A 21,742-nucleotide genomic window follows, 5' to 3' on the forward strand; every position below is an offset into this window, starting at 1 on the left:
GGATTACTGAATAACCTCACTTCTTTTTCCCTTTCTCAATAAGATTCCATTAATTTTGAATAAAATATAAAGTTATCATTTTAATTGTTAGGATTCCCACATAAATGTCCTTCAATGACTTTTTGCAGTGATGATGGAAGAATTATTATTTAGAATGCTAACAAATAAATACACACAAACCACTCTATCTCAATTAAAAATACACACAAAATCCAATTTTTCAGTAAAAATTCTTTTTTTTTTTTTGCTCTTGGATACAACTATTGATTTTTGCCAATGTAGTTCACACAAGAACTATGTATTACTATATGCCAGATGCTGTTCTAAGTGTTCGGGAAGCTGCTCTAAACTAAACATTCAAAAATGAAAGAGAAGACTTAAAAATGTATACTTGTATATACGAGGGTACTTCAAAAAGTTCGTGGATTCATATTGTCTTTCGATTCTATTTGTCCACGAACGTTTTGAAGTACCCTTGTATACATATATATATGAATACATACTCTATTTGTAGAGCTATACTTCACCTTGGGCAATTAAAGTTTTCAATTAAAAAAAATTCAATTTTATAAAATAGGATGTGCATTTGTCTTGTTTTCCAGAATATTTTTTTTACCAAATTGATCTCTCTCCATCTGCTTCCCTCCCCCCTACCCCACCCTCACACATGATGTACTAGGAGGTATATGTGAGGGATAACAACAGAATGGAAACAAGGCCCCAACTGGGAAATTCACTGTAAAATTAGGAGCTAGCACTGCCACAGGAGCTCCATATCAGAGACAGAAGAGGGTAGACCGAGGCCCAGTCTGGCCAGGAGAGAGTCAGAGGGTGGGATGGCTGTGGGACGGCGAGGGATCCCTGTCACAGGAGAGAGCCAAGGGCAGCATGCCGGGTGGGGCACAGCAGAGTGGCTGGATGGGGAAGCAGCACACGTTCTACGAAGGCCTGGCAGTGAGATGGGGTGACCCACAGAGGACGGAGCTGAGAGAGTGGCAAGAGAGAAAGGCTGGGGCTGTTCTTGATACCTCCCCAGGTGCAGCATCAGCCTAGTTTCTCCACAGACTGTTACGTTGAGAACAACCTTTCCCAAGGGGATGGTCTTTTGTCTAATAGTGGAAAGTCCCTTTACAAGAATAGCAAACTGGCCACGACTCCTGTGTCCACGAAGCTTTCCCCTGAGCCACTGTGTTCTTCTCACAGACCTCATTTCCATGCACCAGTGACACCTACCTTTCACCCAGAGGAGGGCCTTCTACAAGGCACTGAAGGAACAGCAGTCTCCCAGCCTTTAACACCTATGATCGTAAAAGTAAATATTTCCTGAGACCCAACTCTACAGTTGGGTGATTCCAGTTTTTACAACAGAGGTTTGAAACTCCAATATTTAGGGGAGCCAGGCTGATAATGTGATAATAACAAGATAGATAACACTTACTGGGCTGTCACTGAGGACTACACACTGTTTTACCTACTTGGCCCAGTAACCTTCTCACCAGCTCTTAGAGGGGGACCAACTGGAGGCCCGCGGGTGGGGAGGAGGGGTCGGATGTTCTTCAAGAGAAGTCAAAAATCTACATTTTTTAAAATGCAAAATCTCCCAATTTTTCAACCTGGCCAACAAACTCACTTTGCAGCTTTGTTTTTTCGTAATGTGGGGAGGCCAACTGCAGTTCAAACAAAGCCCATCTGTGGGTTGGATTCGGCCTGCAGGCAGCTGGTTGTCAGCTCTGGTTTCTGAACGTTTGCCTTGACATTGAGCTAAAGCTGCTTCCTGGTTGCCTCTGTTCAGTGGTATCAGTTCTGCAGACTGCTCTCCTCTTTAATAAGCAGGCTCCTAAAACAATTCCCCCTTGGTTTTAATGGGTCCCTGACACCTAAGGTACAATGGCCACAATGGCTGTAATTTCTCTGCACTGGCTCCAGTTTGGTCAAGGTCCCTCTTAATATGTGGCCCAGAGCAGCACACCACTTCTCAGATGCTACCCAGGGCTGTAGCAGCATAGAGGGGATGCAGTACCTGTGGTGAGCCAGGCTGCAGTCTCAGAGAACACTGATGCAGTCAGCTGTCATGTCACCCTCCTGCCTCTCATCTCAAATCTATGGTCAGCCTAGATCCTCAGACGTTGTTCACAATGACTGCTGGCAAACCCCATCACACTTATCCAGCACTTTCGCATCTGAATATCTAAACCCAAGTACATGACATTACATTCTACCCTCTTCGATCTCATCTGGTTGGTTTGAGCCTGGAAGTCTCTGTTGAGATAATCCTGATTTCTGACTTTGCCTTGTGTCAAATTAGTTAACCCTCGCAGCTTTCTTACAAACGATAGTTTGATAAACATGTTCCAGAACTTTGTGAAAGTTACTGGTAAAACTGCTGAATGGAAGAGGGGTTGGACAAAGCCATGGCACAGAAACCCTACCAGACACAAAGTTCCCAGCCCTTGGCTGGTCCACAAACTAATGCATTTCTGGTTTGACCACAATAAAGTCACCCAGCTCTCAAGGGCCCATCTCTTGTATCTGCCAGATGATCATTAACACTTTATCTCATGTTTTATCAAAATTAAGATTTATATTAAAAAGCTTCCTTTAATCTCTAAAAACAAACAGCAATCTTATCAAACACAGTAAGTGTGTTTGGGATACTTTATTCATTGTGAACACATTCTTTTCTGAAGGGTCACAAGTTATTTAATAATCTAGTCTAACAATTTTACAAGGGATCCACGCTACATTCCAAAATTTGTCCTTTAATCCTACTTAAAAACGAAGAAAATATTTTCCTATTTCCAGTTTTGGGTACATCCTTCCCGCTACATGATTTCTAAAAAAATAGTTCTTGTGGTTCTGAGATCACTGCTGTGAATGTATTCTACAAGCAGATACAGGTGGCCCTGAAGATTGGACCTTACTCGCAGGGGCCCACTTTTTTTTTTTTTTTCCTTCCCCTTATTGTATTCTCAGTGATTTGAGTTTTAATTCATCCACAAAGACATTTTCCTGTCTCTTCCCATTTGAAGAGGAGGAGATGGAGAGGATGGAGGGCCACCAGAACACTGGTTAAGATGCATGTATTCAAACACAAACTCATTGGAGACCACTGCTTTGTGCAGCTACACCGGCTGCTCTTCCATGCCTTTTCTCAGAGAAACAATTTTAATTTTATACTAAAAAATTCACATTGTTAAAAGTCTCTCATCCTCATTCCCTTTTACAGCTTCAACCCACCCATGGGAATATGCTGTTTCTTCCTTGAACTCCACTTTTGGTAAAGTGCTTCCCAAGTGTCGAGGGTATAGGTCTACTTGCTTTTTTCTTCTATCATGCCAATTCCAGTTCAAACTCATTATGTTCTGCAACATTCAGTCACAAATCCATTTTTTCAAATTGCTGAGAAATGGATCTAAAACAACAGTTCTCTTTGTCTGCTTCCTCTGCCTTTTGAGAGATGAAGTTGCTTGCCAGCCAAGAATTTATCAAATGCTTGCCGACTTCAGTGGAATGTACCTCGTAGCCAAAATCAAGTAGCAGAAATCTCCATCACAACTTTATTTTGCTTTGGGCTGTTCAGAAATTTGAGTTAGAACAACACTGTCCAGCACCTCCCATGTGGGACAGACTCCATCCTGGGTGCTGCTGTTAAATCCAGCCCCTCTCCTATGCATTTTCCATTCACAGGCACTTCGATCCCACCCAGAAGTCTTTCCTTTCTTTTAGCGCTGCCATTATCTGATGTTTTTACCTCCTCCTTACAATAATTCAGTTCTAGGTCTTATCCCCAATTCTCTAGGTGAAGACTTGAGACTGCTGGGACCAGTCATGGATAAGACCGTCCACTAGGATATGTCTTGCTTAACCAGTCTGCTGAGCCCTTCATTTCTCTCCTGCTTGCTTTTCTGTGGAATAATTCTCTCCTTTTCCTCTGCCTCTCCCTACCTCCACTTCCTCCTACCAAACCTACTTTTCAAGTGCTCCCAAGAGTTCTGTCTGATTCTCTTCTCTTATGACCCTCCTTACCCCAGCAAATCTAGCAGGCTCCACACTGAATCAGTCCACCTCCCTTACATAGGTATCCAGTCCATCCCTTGCCACTGCCTAATCTCAGGTCCCCACTCTCTCTCAGCACTCCTTCCACGGCCCCGTAAATGCTTTCATCACCTCCATCCTCTGTGTGTACGTACGTGTGCGCATGGCCTATACTCTGCCACGAGGAAGCATCTGCTGTTCTCGAACGTGAAGCGCTCTTTCGAAGCTTGGTCTGTGCGTAAATATTGTTCCCTTACTTGGAATATCTTATTCATATTTCTATTTCTAGTGGCAAGGACAGTGACTGGCACATGGCAGGGACTATAAATGTTGACAACTGCACAACTGGCGCTGCATGGCAAAATACAACATATGGTACCATTTGACTTCCTTTCTGAAGTGTATGGAGATGAATGGAAGAAATTAAAGGTCTGTCCAGGAAAAAGAACCAAAGATCCCACTGGAGAAGAAATAAACAGGGTTGTTACAGCTTTAGGGAGTGGGGTCGTTTTTGAAGATGTGTAAATTAGGAGCAGAATTTGGCAACGATATTACAAAGTCAAAGGTCTAAGAGAGAAGTTCTGTTTTTAGCAAACATATTGGTTAATTGAAAATAGAACTAAATTTCACTTGTGAAAGAATGAGGTACAAAATTACTTTTTTTAGGCAGCCCAGTTCTTGCCACTAAATACTGATAGTTCTGAAGAGGAGAGACAGTGAATGCCACTGAGACTACTGTTCTATTGAAGTGGACGTTTATTTTAAAAAGCCACCATCTGTTTGGTTGAGGGTGAACTCCTCCTAATGCGCAAACTGCACACTGTGTGGCGACCTTCTCCCTGAAACAAGTTATCTGACAAGGAGAATGAAATCCCAGGCTCAAATGGTTTTGGAAACTTCTATCAGCTGACCATGGTTTAATTTTGGAATCTTAGTTGGCTTGGAAAGTGCAAACGTAACATGTGGCAGGTTCCCCATTTACAGCACCCTAGGCACAGGAATAGGGCCTCTGATTGCCCATGAGGGATAGAGCAAGCAGATGGCAGGTGAGTTTGCCCTCATCACTCAGAAGAGCGGTGGCCACAGGATGAAGGCTCCACTAGACAGATTTGATCGAGCCTGCTGAGGAAGTTACAGGAAAACCCAGAAGGGACAAAGGGGCTAGGCTGAAATGCTGCTGAGGGTATTTTCCAAACACATCCTGTATTAGTCTGTTTTGTGTTGCCAAAACAATATACACTGAACTGGGTGATTTATAAAGAAAATGACATTTATTGCTTACAGTTTCTGAGCCTGGGAAGTCCAAAGTCCATCTGGTGGTGGTCACAGTGACCCAGGGGTCTCACATTGCAATATGGTGGAAGTGGAGAGAGCAGAGAGAGCAAAAGGCAGACTCTCCTCTTCTTTTAAAGCCTTCAGAACCACATCCCTGACCACCATTATTAATCCATTCACTAGTGCACGGTCCTACAAACCAATCACGTCTTCAAGGCTCCACTTTTCAATTATCATAATAGGATCTCCCACCCTCTTAACAGTCACAGTGGGGGCCAAGTTTCTAATACATAAAACTTGGGGGACATAATTCAAGCCGCAGGAAGTTTGGGGGGGGACATAATTCATCCCACTACACATCCTTACCTTGTTCACTTTTTCTCAGTCATGTAAGACAATGGTATTTTTCAGTCTTCCATGTGCCTTCGCACAATTCCGACAGTTTGATCAGTTAACCAAGGGTACTCCAAACAAAAACTCCTTTGATATTGATTCTAAGCTGGATTAGTGCTCAAAAAGACCCAAAAAAGGAAAATTTGCTTCAGCAAGGGCCCCAATCCTCACTAATCAGAAATGTATTTTCTCAAACATTACTGAACAAAATTGATGTGTAACTATCCACATTTCCACTTCTAGTTAAATATTATATAAAACTGAATCTGAGTTAACACCATTTCAAGTCAGTTAAATATCAATCATTAGCCAGAGAGGGGAGAGGGACATAAGAATATACCACAGCAATTCTACTGGATCTTTTCTTTACGTGATTCAACGTTTGGCTATGTATGGTCGATGCAACAAAGAAGTGCCCCCTCTCTGAAGGATTTATAGAGGGTCTGAACTAGACAACATGTCGTTTGCTCATAAAATAGTCATTCTGATACCTAGAAAATGAGTGACATTTGGATGAAATGACCAGTTTGGCAATGTTCTATTTAACATCTGTAATCTAAACATTAAACACAAAATGGGGATACAGGGTTGACCATATACAATAGACTTGTTGTCAAAGAAATTTCCCTTTCTTTGTCAGCACTCACTGCTGTACCTAGTATCTCAAGGGAACAGATGACAGTAATTCTTTCTCAGATTTTTTGTCTCTTAAATGAACTTTTCCACTAGGGCTATGCACACAAGCTGCTTCATTCTTTAATCGGTCTTGGTTCATATGCCAGTGCAATTTTGCCAAGGGCTATACTGCCAGGCTTTAGGAAGGAAATCAACTCTAATAAACACCCAGGAACAGAGATCTCCAACCTGTACTGGGGATTTCAGAAGGGGCTGAAGGCAGGGTTTCACGGGCATGTGACCTGAGCAGCTACACATGGGAAGCACCTGTATGACTGAGTATTACGGGAGCTGGCTACCCTGAGAGGTCATACTTTCCTTCTGAACCAGACCTGCTTTGAATACAGAAAGAAGCAACAGTGCCCTAAGAAAGATGAACAGCTGAGGAACCCTATCAGATCCTTCTGCGTTGTGCTACTTCCCTGCGTTAGCCAACCACTTCCTCCAAAAACGATGACAGAGAAGGAAAGAGAAAAACAGAGTGACCCATACATAGTCTCTTCTGTCAATCCTTCCTCACTCATTGGTAAACTGACGGTAGAGAGTGTGGACAGAATATGTGCATATGAACAGTGAAATATAAATACATAGTTTTGTGTGGTGTTTCCACTCCTCTGGTAAAAACAAAATATATATGCATGTATGAGCTATGAAATATGAACTGCATAATTTCTGTGATCCCATATATGAGTTAGATGCTCCTATATTTGCATACCAAACTGGCATTGCCCAATATAAAAAGAATGATAAAATTAATAACAATTAAAATATTTAATATTTCTTCACTTAGAATGACATTCAATAGCAAATTAAAAAATACCACGACAAGTTGAGAGACCACAGAGGAACGGAAAAAGCTTTATATTTCAGTACCTTTAATGACAGATTTTCCTGCTTTTTGAAAAAAGGGGTCCCTCATCTTCATTATGCCCTGGGACCCTCAGGTTATGTAGCTGGCCCTGGTTCCAGGTGTGTCCAAGGTACTGTTGATCTACTTAGCCCTTATGGGGCTGACACGGGCTCAGGGTGCTGTGATAAGATGAGAACTGCTGAGGTGGGCATGAGGAGAAAGAGTTAGGGAAGCCCAGCTTCCTTGGGGATCACCCAGACACCATCTCTGCTGGGAGGTGGCTTTTGGGTCCATCACAGGAACCTAATGGACTTGAACATGATATAATCCCTAAAAACACAAGTTTACCACTCACGAGCACGGAGCTTTGTACCCTCTGCCTGGAATGCCACCCCTGCTCTCTCCTCCCTCTAATCTCAGCCCAAAGCCTCTCTCCCCAGAGAGGCCTTTACCTGCCTGACCCTTCATTAGCCCAACTCTGTAATCAGTTTCTTTACAGAACTTCTCCCAATTAGCTTGTGTATTTATTGGTTTGTTTGTCTTCTCTATGAAGCACGTGGGCAAGAACCCGGTCTGCCTTGCTCCCCACTGTACTCCTCGCTTTTAGCACTGGACTTGGCAGATAGTGAGTCCACAGTAACTGTTTGTTTGGTAAGTGAATAAATGCAATCAGACACCCATAATTAGGATTTGTTAGGTTATTCTCTGTTTTTCAAAATCCAAATCTATGACTTATCTCAATGAGGCAGCAAATTGCAGACATTAGCAATGACTTTTAGACTTTTGCCAAAGCATGTATGGACCTGGATGTTTTAATAAAACATTAAGGGAAAAATGAATTATTAATGACCTAGGCAGGCACATATGTATAGTTTTAAGATTAGTAATTACTAATTTTTAAAGAACAAAGAAAACCCTCCTTTTTTTCTTATTCTTTCCATTTTCTTCATTTTCTCTTCTTATGATAGCCCTCATTTCTGGCCTGAATATTAGCCTTTCTTTGGTCAGAAATTATAGAGTAGTTAAATGACTGCAAAGTTTTTTTCCACTGACTATTTTTCTATAAAAAAACAATGTATTACAGTTGATTTGTTTTAAATAATTTATTTGAATAGCACCAATTAAATCTTCTCAAGGTATAAGACAAAAGAAAGGTATTTAAAATTTAGGGCCAGCCTGTGGCTCACTTGGGAGAGTGTGGTGCTGACAACACCAAGTCAAGGATTAAGATCCCCTTACCGGTCATCTTTTAAAAAAAAAAAAAAAAAAAAAATATATATATATATATATATATATATTTTAAATTTTTATAATAATCGACATAATAGGTTTTATTACTTTCTTTCCTAATTTCTGTACTAAATTATCCTCCAAAATGTCAGATTAGCTATTTTATGAGCTATTTTAGAGTATAATATTTACTAACCCATGTCAAGATCAGTAGCCCTAGATGGAAATCACATTAGTCCTGATGTGACAGCTTGAAAAGTTTTAAAAGTGACGCTGAATACTACCCTTTGAACTTTTTGAAATACTGTTTTCCCTAAACCTGATTACTCCAATGGTGCCACGTTAATTCTTATTTGAGAAAACAGTGTTCAACAAAACAACAAAGCATGTATTTTATAATGAGAAGTTCCATAAGTGGAGAAGATGACGTGAGAAAAATCACAATGGACTTATTTTTATTATTTGCAAATGATTTTTTGTCGCCTTGGTCCAAAATACTTGATTGATGAGTGTCCAGCTCATTCTAGTTGACATGTAAACTGACAAGCCAATTGCAGAATAGGTCTTTCTCATTTCTGCCAAGAAGTGCTTTTTAATAGCATGTGAAATAAAAACTCCATGCTGAAGGCCGAATTGACACCAGCCATAAGATTAAGTCTAGAGTGCTGTGGAAATTACGGCAAAGAATGCCATCTCCAAAACACTCACCACCAGCCTGGACAAAGCATGAGAGAGTATGATGAGGCGAATAATGCTGCCCTGGCCCCCGGGGGAGGGACCAGATGGGACCTAAGAGCTCTTTTCTACTACTAATTTCTATGATAATTCTAAGTTGCCACATGGCATATGTATTTTTTTTTTTTAATCTAAAAGCAGAATATAAGTCAATAAAGTGACCAGGATCTTAATGAAAGGTATTTTTCATGAACTGTATGTATTCACACATGGTATTTCTCACCCCCACCCCACTCATCACTTCCTAGTAGATTCGGAGAAGTATATATAGAGAGGCCAAACATGATGTGTTTTCAGTCATTATCAATATCTATTATAAACAAAGAGATTCCAAGTTTCATTAGGAGGTCAGATGTTTTTTGCAGAAATTTTATGAAGTCATTCACTTTAATCTCTTTTTCTTATAATTAGAGGTCATATTTGAATTTAAGGCTTACAGCATGCCAATTAATGTTTGAGAAAACAATTACAAAAGTGAAATTTCTTGGGCTTTTAGAGATAAGATCAGGAGTTAGAGAAGGAAATATTCATGATTTGGGAAAATTACAAAAGAATTTCTAGCCATTCTTACTAGTCCAAACACAACCTCATTCAGAATGCCTTTCCCTCTCCTCCCAACCAGATTCGATCTCTCCTTCCTCTGACCTTGCAGAACTCCATTTGCACTTCTCAGGTGGCACCTGCCACCTCCTCTGATTTATTAGAGTCATTTCATTTGCTTTTGGTTTCTTACCGGCAGTTCTGAAGGAAACTGTTACACTTTGCTCAGCATTCCACCTCATAAATGGGCACTACCAAAAGTTCATGGAAAAATGGAATTAAAAGATAATATGAATCCTTCCATGAACATTTTGAAGTACGCTTGTACACAATGAACTGCAACAAATAAGAAGGACAAAGGAAGAGACTGAACTTGTGGAAAAATACCTAAAGAGATACGAGCACGTCAGGATAGTCATAGCTTCATAGACATAAACTTATATGTGAGTAAATTATGAAAATAAACTCTTCCCAACTTTGCTGCAGCCCCAAATTATTTTATTTAATATAAATCAACAAATGGTATAAAAATCACACTACGTTATTTTCAACATAGATTGAAAAAATTCTCTTTCCTCTTCAACTCAGTTTTTAATACTTACCTCTCATGAAAAACTGCCAGGAACCTCAGTTCTGGGATGGCTAATAAGTTACACACTTCAAGCAAAAAGATACAAGCTCTGGTAGAGTGGGATGAGGCACTTTACGGCCCTGCTGGCGTTGATGCACGTGGCACATATAAGGCTTGGCAACAGCTTGCCATTCACTATGGCTCCATTGAACAGAGGCCCAAAAAACGGAACCTGTTGATTTGAAACAGAAAAACAATTACTTTTCAAAAACCAGTAAAAGTCAAACCCAAGACAAGAGAATAGCTGATTGATGTCTAAGACCTGAAATGAGGACGCAGGCTGTCACCCACAGAGCAGACGCTGACCTTAATAGGACTCAGGACAAGGGCTTTCAAAGCAAGTGAAGCAGGATCACTCCACAATGCTCCTCTTCTAGGAACTTGACAGCAAGACTTTTAACGACAAATTACCACCAGGTTATTTGTTTTTTTCTTATGCTGTCATTTACAGAAATGGCATTACTCTTTGTAAGTGCCTATATCACGTGGATTGTGCACAGTACACAGACATGCTTTACTGCGCACCACTAGCCTAGCAATCTCCTGAAACCAATTTTGGAATTGGTAATGCTCCTGCTATGGACCCCAATGCATATTAACTCTTAAAGGAGGTGATGGCTGTCCCTGTCAACAAGTACAAGGTCCTACTCTTCCAGTCCTCATTCTTCTTGAACTTTTTCCCCTCTACTTCCAAGATACGGCATTATCTTCATTTCCTTCTACTTCTTTATGAGAGACTTGGCTTTTCTTCAGTGGACCCATTTCTACCATGTGGGCAGCTGACAAAGTTTTCATTCCTGTCCTTTTTGGACTTCCTTCTTCTCTCTTTTTCTCCATCACAATTTTATTAACTCTACTCACTAATATGGAGATTGTAAGCTCCATGAGATCAAGGGCTGGGTCTGCCTTAATAACTCTTATATTCATTCACTATTCATTCACTCTTTCACTTGCTTTCTCATTTATTCAAAACATATTTATTATGTGATAGACACTGCTCTACTCAATGAGGACACAGACGTGAATAATACTACAAAAATCCCTTATTTCATTGAGCTTAGAGTTTCCTGGAAATTTGAGAGACTAAATAGTATAAACACATAAAATATACAACATGTTAGGTAGCAAAAGTGCTAAGGTAAAAAATAAAGCAGGGAAGAGCAACAGGCTTTTTTTGGGGAGGTTGGGAAGGGCCTCCGATTAGATCAAATGGCCAGGGAGGGCTTTAAGGAGAAGATGACATCTCAGTAAAGACCTAAAGGAAGTGAGGGAATAAACCACAAGCTGTGAGGACATCTCTTGGAAGAGCATTCCAGGCAGAGGAACAGCAAACGCACAGACATTGTGGTGGGAGTGGAATCAGCATGCTCAAGCAAGAGCAAGGAGGTCACAGTGGCATAGGCCAAGTGAGTGAAAAGAAGAGCAGGAGGAGATAAAGTCAGACAGGTAACAGGAGAGCCTTGTAAGAAATTTAAAGGTTCTGGATTTCTAGTCTGAGTAAAAGAGAAGTCTTCTGGAAGGTTCAGGGAAATGGGGGATGTGATCTAACCGACATACTAAAGGTACTGTTGTGTCCCCTGTGTTGGAACAACTGCAAAGGGGGAATTATGGAGAGCAGTTGGGGAACTACTGAACAGTCCAGGCGAGATGATGATGGCTTGGATCAGAATGGGAGCAGGTGAAGTTGGGAGCGTGGGTGGGTTTCTGGATATATTTTCAGGGAAGACTTGACAGGATTCATGGAGAATGTTAATGAGGTGGAAGAGAACGACAGGCACCAAGGATGATTCCGTGGTTTCTGCCCTGGCCATCAGAAGGCTGGAGCTACCTTTTCCTAAAATGGAGAAGAGTGAGAGTGAGGGTCATTAGCTCAGTTTTAGACCTTGTAAGTTAGAGATGCTTATTAGGTACCCAGTGGTAATGTATTTAGAAGGCAGTGAATATGCCAGGCTGGAAATCAGGTGAGAGGCCTAGGTTGGAGATATACACATAGGAGTTGTTTATTTACAGATGGTGTTTCTAGCCACGAGATCAGACAATATCACCAAAAGAGCAAGAGAAGAGGCTCAACAACTATATCCTGTGGCCCTTCAATGTTTATAGGCTGCAGACATGAGAAAAAATTTAAAAAGAAGACTGGGAAGGAGTGGCCAGAGAGGAGAAGGAAAACCCCCAATGAAAGGAACTGTATGTACCTGGCACATAGTTGGAATGCAAATACCTGCTGAATAAATGAAGTTAATTAACATTTTAAATAATTTAAAAGAATAAATGTAGATCTCCAGCCGAGGTCTGTTGACTTTTCTCAACAACTATTTATTTATAAATAGTTGGCTATTTCTGTGGTTGGCATTGGGGGAGGTGCTTGGGATACAACAGTGTCTTTGCCCATAAGGAGCTGACATGATAAGAAAACTATGAACTAATATTCTTCAACAAAGATAGAAAAATCCTTTACAAATTTTTAGCAAATTAAATCCAGCAATATAAAAAAAAAGACAAGAGTTTCTATGAGTTTCCATAGAAACTCAAGGTTGCTTTATCATTCATAAATCCATCAGTGCAATTTACCACATTAACGGAATAAAGAAGAAAAGTGACCTTAATAGATACAGAATAAGCATTAGATAAAATTCAACTCTTATTCATGATTAAAAAAACAAAACAGAACAAAACCTCCCAGCAAACTTAGAATGGAAGGGAACTGCCTCAATTTAATGAGATCTTAAAGAAAAAAAAAAACATGGCATCATATTAACACTGAAATATTAAATGTTTTCTACCAAGGATTTGAAAAGGCAAGGATGTCTACACTCACTTACTGTATTTACATTTTTGAAGGTCCTAGTTGTTACAATAAGGAGAAATAAGAGAAAGAAAAGAAGAGAAAAGAAAGGAATGTAAAAATTAAAAAGAGGTAAAATTATTTTTATTCACAGATAACATGATCATGTACATGAAAAATCCAGAGAAATTTAACTAGAACTAACAAGTGAATTTTGATGAGTCACAGGATACAATCTACTCCCTAAATCAGTTATATTTCTGAATGTGAGCAACCAACAACTGGAAAATGAAATTTAAAAATACCGTTTGTAGTAGCATCAAAAACTCAGAATAAATTTGAAAAAATACGTGCAAGACATCTATAAAGAGAACTATCAAAGAGTGCTGAGATAAATTAAAGACAAATTAAATAAATGGAAGGATATACAATGTTCATGGATTGGAAGTTTCGATATTGGAAAGATGTTAATTCTTCTGAAACTGAGCTATAGATTCAACAGAAACTCAATCAAAATTCTGGCAAGCTCTTTTTTATAGATATGAACCAGGTGATTCTAAATTCATATGGAAATGAAAAGACATAAATTAGCCTAAATAATAATAAGACTTATATTATCTGATTTCAAGGCATACTATAAAACTACAATAATTAAGATATCAGAACAGGAGCACTAGGATAGACAAATATATTAATGGAACAGAAGATAGAATCCAAGATAGAGCCACACATACATGGTAATTGATCTGCAATAAAAGTAGCATTTCAGTTTGATGGGGAAAGGAAAGTCTGCTTCAATAGAGACACTGGAACAACTGATTAATCACATGGAAAACAGAATTCTGACCTCCATCTCATACCACACATGAAAATTGAGATAGATTATAGATAGAAATATTAAAGCTCAAAACACAAAGCTTCTAGAAGAAAACATATGAGAGAAAATCTTTGCAAACTTAGAATAGGCAAGGATTTCTTAGAGTACAAAAGGCACCAATCAATAAAAAAAAGAAAAAAAAATTAAACTTCATTGAAATTTTTAAAATTCTGCTCATCATGAAAGTGAAAAGCAAGTTATACATATTTACCAAACACGACATGACCCCAAGGTCCCTCAACAGGAGAATGAATAAAAAATTTGTGTTATATTCACCCAAAAGAATATTCCACAGTAATGAAAATCATCAAACCACAACTATATATCATAATGAGAATAACCCAAATATAATGCTGAGTGAGAGAAACAGAAACAAAGAAGTTCATACCATACAATTCCATTCACAGAAAGTTCAAAAACAGGTAAAATTAATCAATGGTGACAGAGGTCAAAATAGTGGCCACCTTTTCAAGGGATTAGTGATTAGAAGGGGGCATGAGGGAGACTTCTAGGGACTCGCAATACCCTATATTTTGATCTGGGTGGTATTATACAAGTCTGTTCACTTTAAAAACATCCATCATGCCATATGCTTAAAATTTGTGCCCTTTACTAACGTAATTCAAAGGAATCATTTTCCAGAAAACAGCACAAACACAGGGAATTTAAACACCAAAACTTACAAACTCATTCTAACGGATACATATAAACTACTTCACCCAACAACTACAGAAAACATTCTTTTCAGGCATGCAAAGTATACTTTTAAAAACTGATCATATTCAAGGCCAAGGAGCCAAAGAGCCTGCAGGGCCTACTGCCTATTTTTGTGTGGCCTGCAAAATAAGAAAGTCCTGTACTTTTTAAATGGTCGTAAAAAAAGAAAAAAAATATATATATTTTGTGATATGTGAATATCATACGACATTTAAATTTCAGTTCATAAGTAAAGTTTTTATTGGAACACAGCCACACTCATTCATTTACGTGTTGTCTATGGCTGCTTTTGCAAAACAATGGCAGAGTTGAGTAGCTGTGATAGACACTGCATGGACCAGAAAGCCTAAAATATTTATTATCTGGCACTTTTACAGAAAATATTTGCTGACCCTTGTTCTAGGTCATAAAGCGAGGTTCAATAAATTTCAAGGGGTTGAAATCTCGCAATCCAAATTATGTGTCCCAAATACTATTGAATTAAAAATCAACAACAAAACGATATAATAAAATGATAATTTTTAAACCTCTATGTTTAAAAATTAAGAAACTTTGGTTAGAGTGTAGCCTCATAACACACCAAGGTCATGAGTTTGGTTCCCCGTACTGGCCAGCCACCAAAAAAAGTAAAATAAAAATTAAGAAACCTACTTCTAAATAACTCATGGGCCAACAAAATACTGAAATGGAAATTTAACAATATGTTAAGCTAAGTAATAATGAGAACAACAGATTTTTAAAAAATTTATTTTATTTATTGAATCAAAATCGATGATACATATTTTGGGGGTTGAACATTGAGATATGTTGATCAAATCAATATCACTAGCATATATATTGCTACAAATTGTAATTATTCTTTATGCCCCTTGTCCAACCTTTCCCGTTCCCCCATTCACTCCCCCTCCCCCCTCTAATAACCCTAGATTTCTTCTCTCCTTCTGAAAGAATAATGGTTACTCTGTTGATTTGTTGCCTAGATGATCTGTCCAATGCTGAGAGATGTGATCAGGTCCCCCAATATTATCATAGAGCAGATGCTTCTTCTGTCACTCTGAAATGGGCTTTGTGGAAAGAGACATCCTCTTCTTTTCTTTGTCTCTGCTGGTGACTCTCCTTGCGTGAATGTACTCCAGAGGTTGGCGGACCATCTGCGTGGTGGCTGTAGTGTCTAGTCGCTTTTGCGGCAGCCATGGTTACTGTGGAGGCTGGGTGGGCCACCCACATGGAGGTGCTGTTTTTGGTATGCTCCTTGGCACTGGTGGTATGGTTGGTTGTGGGGTGTGTCTGGTCCCCTTCTCCATGTCTTTGGTCCCTGGGCAGGCCCCAAGATGCTGGTGCCATGTGCCTGATTGTGGGAGGTGTATCTGGTCCCCTTCTCCATGCCCCGGGTCACCAGGTGAAACCCCAGGACCTGGCTCTGTGTGCCTGGTTGTGGGAGGGCGGCCCGTTCCCTTTCTCCATGCCCCGGGTCCCTGGGTGGGCCCCGAGGTGCTTGCGCAGTGTGCCTGGTTGTGGGAGAGAGGTCCCATCCCCTTCTCCATGCCTCAGGTTGCTGGGCGGGCCAAAAGGTGCTGGCCTGGTGTGCCTGGTTGTGGGAGAGAAGTCTGGTCCCCTTCTTCGTGCCTAAGGTCCCCAGGCAGGCCCCAAGGTGTGAGCGTGGTGTGCCTGGTTGTGGGAGGTGGGTCCAGTCCCCAGATCCATGCCTCAGGTCACAGGGTGGGCTCTGAGGTGTTGGCGTGGTGTGCCTGGTTGTGTGTGTGTGTGGGGGGGGTCCAGTCCCCTTCTCCGTGCCTCGGGTCCCCGGGCTGGCCCTGAGGCACTCGCACAATTTGCCTGGAAGTGGGAGTGGGGTCCGGTCCCTGGATCCAAGCCTCCAGTTGCCAGGCAGGCCCCAAGGTGCTGGTGGTGTGCCTGGGTCAGAACTAATTTTTTGTCCTTTGCTTCTAACATGGGGGAACTTCCTGTGGGAACCAGTACTTGAGCTGTGTGGTTGTTTTAATTACTGCTTTGCTGCTGTTTCCCTAGGGAAGGCTTTTTGTGCAGCTCAGGGTTTAATAGTTGATCTTTTTTTTTTTTTTTTAAATTTTATTTTGTTGATATACAGTGTGGTTGATTACTGTGGCCCATTACCGAAACCTCCCTCCCTCCTCCCTCTCCTCCCTCCCAGCCAACAATGTCCTTTCTGTTTGCTTGTCGTATCAACTTCAAGGAATTGTAGTTGTTATGTCTTCTCCCCCTGCCTGTTTTTTTTTTTTTTTTTTGTGTGTGTGTGTGTATAAATTTATTTATTTATTTTTAGCTCCCACTAATAAGTGAGAACATGTGGTATTTTTCTTTCTGGGCCTGACTTGTTTCACTTAATATAATTCTCTCAAGGTCCATCCATGTTGTTGCAAATGGCAGTATTTCATTCCTTTTTATAGATGAGTAGTATTCCATTGTGTAGATATATCACATTTTCTGTATCCACTCATCCGATGATGGACATTTGGGCTGGCTCCAACTCTTGGCTATTGTGAAAAGTGCTGTGATGAACATTGGGGAACAGGTATACCTTCGACTTGATGATTTCCATTCCTCTGGGTATATTCCCAGCAGTGGGATAGCTGGGTCATATGGTAGATCTATCTGCAATTGTTAATAGTTAATCTTATAGGTACTTTTTTCGGCTCTCCAGAGACCTGGTGGATCTATGTTCTATAGAATCTCTGATCTGGCCCTGAGTTTTATCATCAAACTGTACCCCATGCAATTCTGCATTCCTGACCAGTCTCCTCTGAGCAGTCCTGTGCTGACTGGGGGGCAGGTCGTCTTTCCTTGCTGTGTCCCAGTGTTCTCCTGGTGTTCCCATCTCACCCACTGCCCGCCCATTCTCCAAACACTTCCCATGGGATGGGCCCTGCGCTGGTTCGTTGCAATGACCCACCGGTCTCTGAATGGCTCCCTTTTTTCAGTTGTTCTGGCTCCTTGCTCCTGTGTGGGTCCGTAGGAACCCTATTAGCGGTATTGCTGTCCTTGGGGCCACCAAGGCCCTCTTCTCTCCTGCTGTCTCCAAGTAACTCCATCTGAAGGGCACAGCTGCGGCTTCTGCTGGCTCCTGCTCCATGCGCTCAGCAGCTCAAGCCTTAAAGCTGCCACAGCCCGAAATGCTCAGAGCAGCTTTTACTTTCTCTCATCGTAGTTTTTCCCGCCTTCATGAACTCTGTAGGTCTCTCCTCCTCTTCCCCTGAGCTACAGTGGCCCCAGCTTGGCTGAGGTTGATTTGTGAGAGAGAGTGATGCTGGGAACCATCTATTCCGCCATCTTGACCCGAACTCCGCAAAGTCCTTTTAAAATGACTTCTAGTTGGCTTTCTCTCCTGCCTGACCCACATCTGGTCTACAGGAAACACTTAGCCATCCTTGCCCCAACAAATTCTGGTGGTGCAGGCCTTTCAAATGCAGCTGCCTCTTTTTGCTTTGCTAATAGCTAGTCAGCTTCAGATTTTTCAGTGCAGGGTCTGGCAACAGCCTCTGCACAAGCTTCAGATGGCACAGGTCAAGCTACTCTAGGGGCTTTCTTCTGACTTCATGAATTGTTCCAAGAAAGCAGAGACTTGTGTTTGAAATAAGAGAAAGAAGAGAACAGCAGATATTGCAACTACACATTACAGCAGTACTTAGAGGAAATGTGTAGGATTAAATGTTTATACTAGAAAGGGATAAAGGCTGCAACTTAGTGAAATAGGCACCCATCTTAAGAAGTACTGAAAAAGCAGAAGAATAAAACAACTCAAAGAAAGCACAAGGGAAGAAATAATAAGATAAAAGTAGTCATTAGATATATAGAAAACAAACATACAATAGATAACCAAGATCAAAACCTGGTTCTTTGAAAAAAGTCTAATAATAATTGATGGGTCTTTGGCAAGATGGATCAAGATGAGAAGAAAGCACAAACAAATAAGATTAGAAATAAAAAGGGACACAACTATAGATGCTCAGAAAATACATATACCTTCATGCCTGTAAACTCGGATATTTAGACGAAATGGCCAAATTCCCAGAAAAATACAATTTAGCAAATGTAGACACAAGATGATATATAAAAACTATAATTCTATGAGTGCTAAAGTAACTGAATAACAGTGAAAAAAATGTTTTAATAAGAAAAAGCCAGCTCAGATATCTTTGCAGGCAAATGCTACAAAACCTTCAAACAACAAATAATTACATGTTAGAGAAACTTCCAGAGTATAGGAAAAGAGAAAACAAACTCACTCATTTTATTAGGTAGGCTAGCGTAATCTCAATACCAAAACTGAAGGGCCAATCTCACTCATGAACATGCATGCAAAAATCCCAATAAAATTATCAGCAAACCAACTCAATAATGTGCAAAAATAATAAAATATCAGGACCAAGTTGGATATATACCAAGAATACATATGTGGGTTTTCATTATAAATCAATCTGACGAGATTGGGCATGTTCAGGGTGGTATAGCCATAGGCCATTATAAATCAATCTGTATACTTAACCACATGAATAGATTAAATGAGGAAAGTCAGATGATCATCTCAAAGATGTTTTAGAAAGTGTTTCATAAATTTCAAAATCCTTTTATGAAAAAAAAATATTCTTAGCAATCTTGGAATAGAAGGGAACTTCCTTAATTAGTTAAAGAATATCTACTAAATCCTATGGCAACCATTAAATGGTGGAACATCAAAAGATTGATGTGTGAGACTGTGAAGGAGGGAACACTGTCCCCCTATATCACATCTGTCAGCATTTGCACTGGGGATCCTTTGCAATCCCATAATGCAAGAAACAGAAATAAACTGTGAATCAGAAAGGAGGAAGCAAAACTCTCATTATCTCAGATGACAAGATTGTTCTCACAGAATCTCCAAAAGAGTCTATGGAAAATGATCAGAATTAATGAGAGGATTTATCAAAGTCAATGGACACAGAACAAACTCACAAAAATGCTACTGCATTTTATTCAACAGCAACAAATGATTAGATAAGAAAATTATACTATTTACAGCAGCATAAAAATATAAAGTCCAAAGGAATAGATCTAACAAGTAAAGTATAATAAAATTTACAAAACTTTATTGAGAGATGTTAAAGTATTCAAATAAATGGAATGATATGTCTGTTCGTGGACTAGCAGACTCAATATTGTCATCATTTCCCTTCCCAGATTGACCGATGGATTCAATGCAATGTATACACTACAAAAAGTTCATGGAAAGATTCATATTATCTTCAAATTCTATTTTTCCATGAACTTTTTGAAGTACCCTTGCATGTATCTTGACAAGCTGACTCTAAAACGTTTACAGAAAAGAAAGAGGCTAAGGAAAGGAAAGGCATTCTTAAGGAGGAACAGGGTGGAGACTTGCCCCACCTTATATATATGGTATGTATATTCTGAGCTGTGCTAAGAAAGACAGTGGGACCGAGGCACACTGGACCAGTGGAGCTGAAGGTAGGAGCATACAGGCACAGCCTCCTACCTTCAGCTGAAAACTCATTTACAAAGCTAATTGGGATATATTACCCTGTGAGGTGGGGATACTGCCCTATCAGATATGGTATATCCTTGGAATCAGAGACCAGTACATGGTGGCATTTCTTCCAGAATCAGAATACTCAGCTATAGGAGCAGAGCAGTTGGGTGTAGTGCCTCTTACTTTACTCCTCCTGACCACACATATGTAATTTTTTTCTCCCATTCCTATGATGCTAGTCTCTGATTTTAGTTTTTAGAAATTAAGGGAGGGGCTGAACCCGTGGTGCACTCGGGAGAGTGCGGCGCTGGGAGCGCGGCGACGCTCCCGCCGCGGGTTCAGATCCTATATAGGAATGGCCGGTGCACTCACTGGCTGAATGCCGGTCACGAAAAAGACAAAAAAAAAAAAAAAAAAGAAATTAAGGGAGCAACACTCCTAGCAGAAGAAAACAATTGAAAGTGGAAACTGCCACCAGCTATTTCAGGCTCCCCAGATCATTGGACACTGAGGCAGAAAAGGAGGCTCCAGGCAGAGTAGACTGCGTAAGTGGCCTTGTCTAGACAAGATAGTGCTGCTGCTACACAGTGGGGACGGGGAAAGGGTTCTCTTGGGGCACCCCCTCCTGATCCCACGCTCAATGGTAAATTTAATGAAAGACTACATTAGGCATTAGCCCTAATCAGAAGCTTAACTCAGCATTTCATCCCTGTTGAGCATGCATATTCACAACCATCTAAAGTTTCTGAATGACTCATAAGCACCCTCTCTTAGCATAGTGACCAAAGCTTGGGGATAAGATTTTCCATGACTGTTGACAAACTGGATTTCCTTATCAGCTGCAAGTTAGGAGATAGATGCACGTTGAGTCCCTAGCATGCGTTCCTTAACTAAGGGAAGTGCAGCTCTGAGAGGAAGCAAAAACCCCAAGAAGTGCAGCCCAAATTAATTTCTCCTCATCAGGCCTGGGTCCAGACCAAGACATTTTCACTCCCAGGTTCTCCTCCCAGCCAGAGACTGTGAAAGCAAAGAAAGATTCTGCAGGGAAGTGATGACACTGAAGTTCATGTTGCAATTCTGCCTACCATGCCAGCACAAGAATGCGTCCACTTGCTGGAGCAAGGACAAAGGGGAATCCTTGAGACACAGAAAGTGATCTAAAATCTCCATTTGATTTGCAGGCATCAATCTTTCAAGTACTCAAGAGAGACATCTTGATGTTCCAAAGCAGGGCAATGAACAACTAAGCTCTGTTCAATTTCCTTACAGATAACCTCCAGCTTCTGGAACTGGAACATTGCCACGTATGGGCCTACCAAGATCCAGGTCACGTTGAAAACCGTAAATGCAGAGTTTTGTTAGTTATTTATCCCACTTGAAAAACTGCAGGTATTTGTTCATAACAAAGACATGACCATGATTTTTGTGCCCAGCTTTTTGGCACTGCCTTTACTATGCAAGAAGTGAGTGACAATACAAAGGTCTGGGATTCAAGT

The 21,742-nt window shown here is 40.5% G+C and overlaps 1 protein-coding gene across 4 annotated transcripts in view; it reads right to left on the reverse strand.

Annotated features, from left to right (window-relative positions):
• Window positions 1-21,742, reverse strand: part of RALGAPA2 (Ral GTPase activating protein catalytic subunit alpha 2) — a 318,832-nt gene that overhangs the window by 69,625 nt on the left and 227,465 nt on the right. For all 4 annotated transcript variants that reach the window (XM_063113596.1, XM_063113597.1, XM_063113595.1 and 1 more), the window contains one exon: window positions 10,409-10,536. In XM_063113596.1, coding sequence (XP_062969666.1) covers window positions 10,409-10,536 — 128 coding nt within the window. The remainder of the gene's footprint in view (window positions 1-10,408; window positions 10,537-21,742) is intronic.

This window comes from Cynocephalus volans, chromosome 11 (genome assembly GCF_027409185.1).
Source record: "Cynocephalus volans isolate mCynVol1 chromosome 11, mCynVol1.pri, whole genome shotgun sequence".
Classification (NCBI taxonomy): Eukaryota; Metazoa; Chordata; class Mammalia; order Dermoptera; family Cynocephalidae; genus Cynocephalus; species Cynocephalus volans.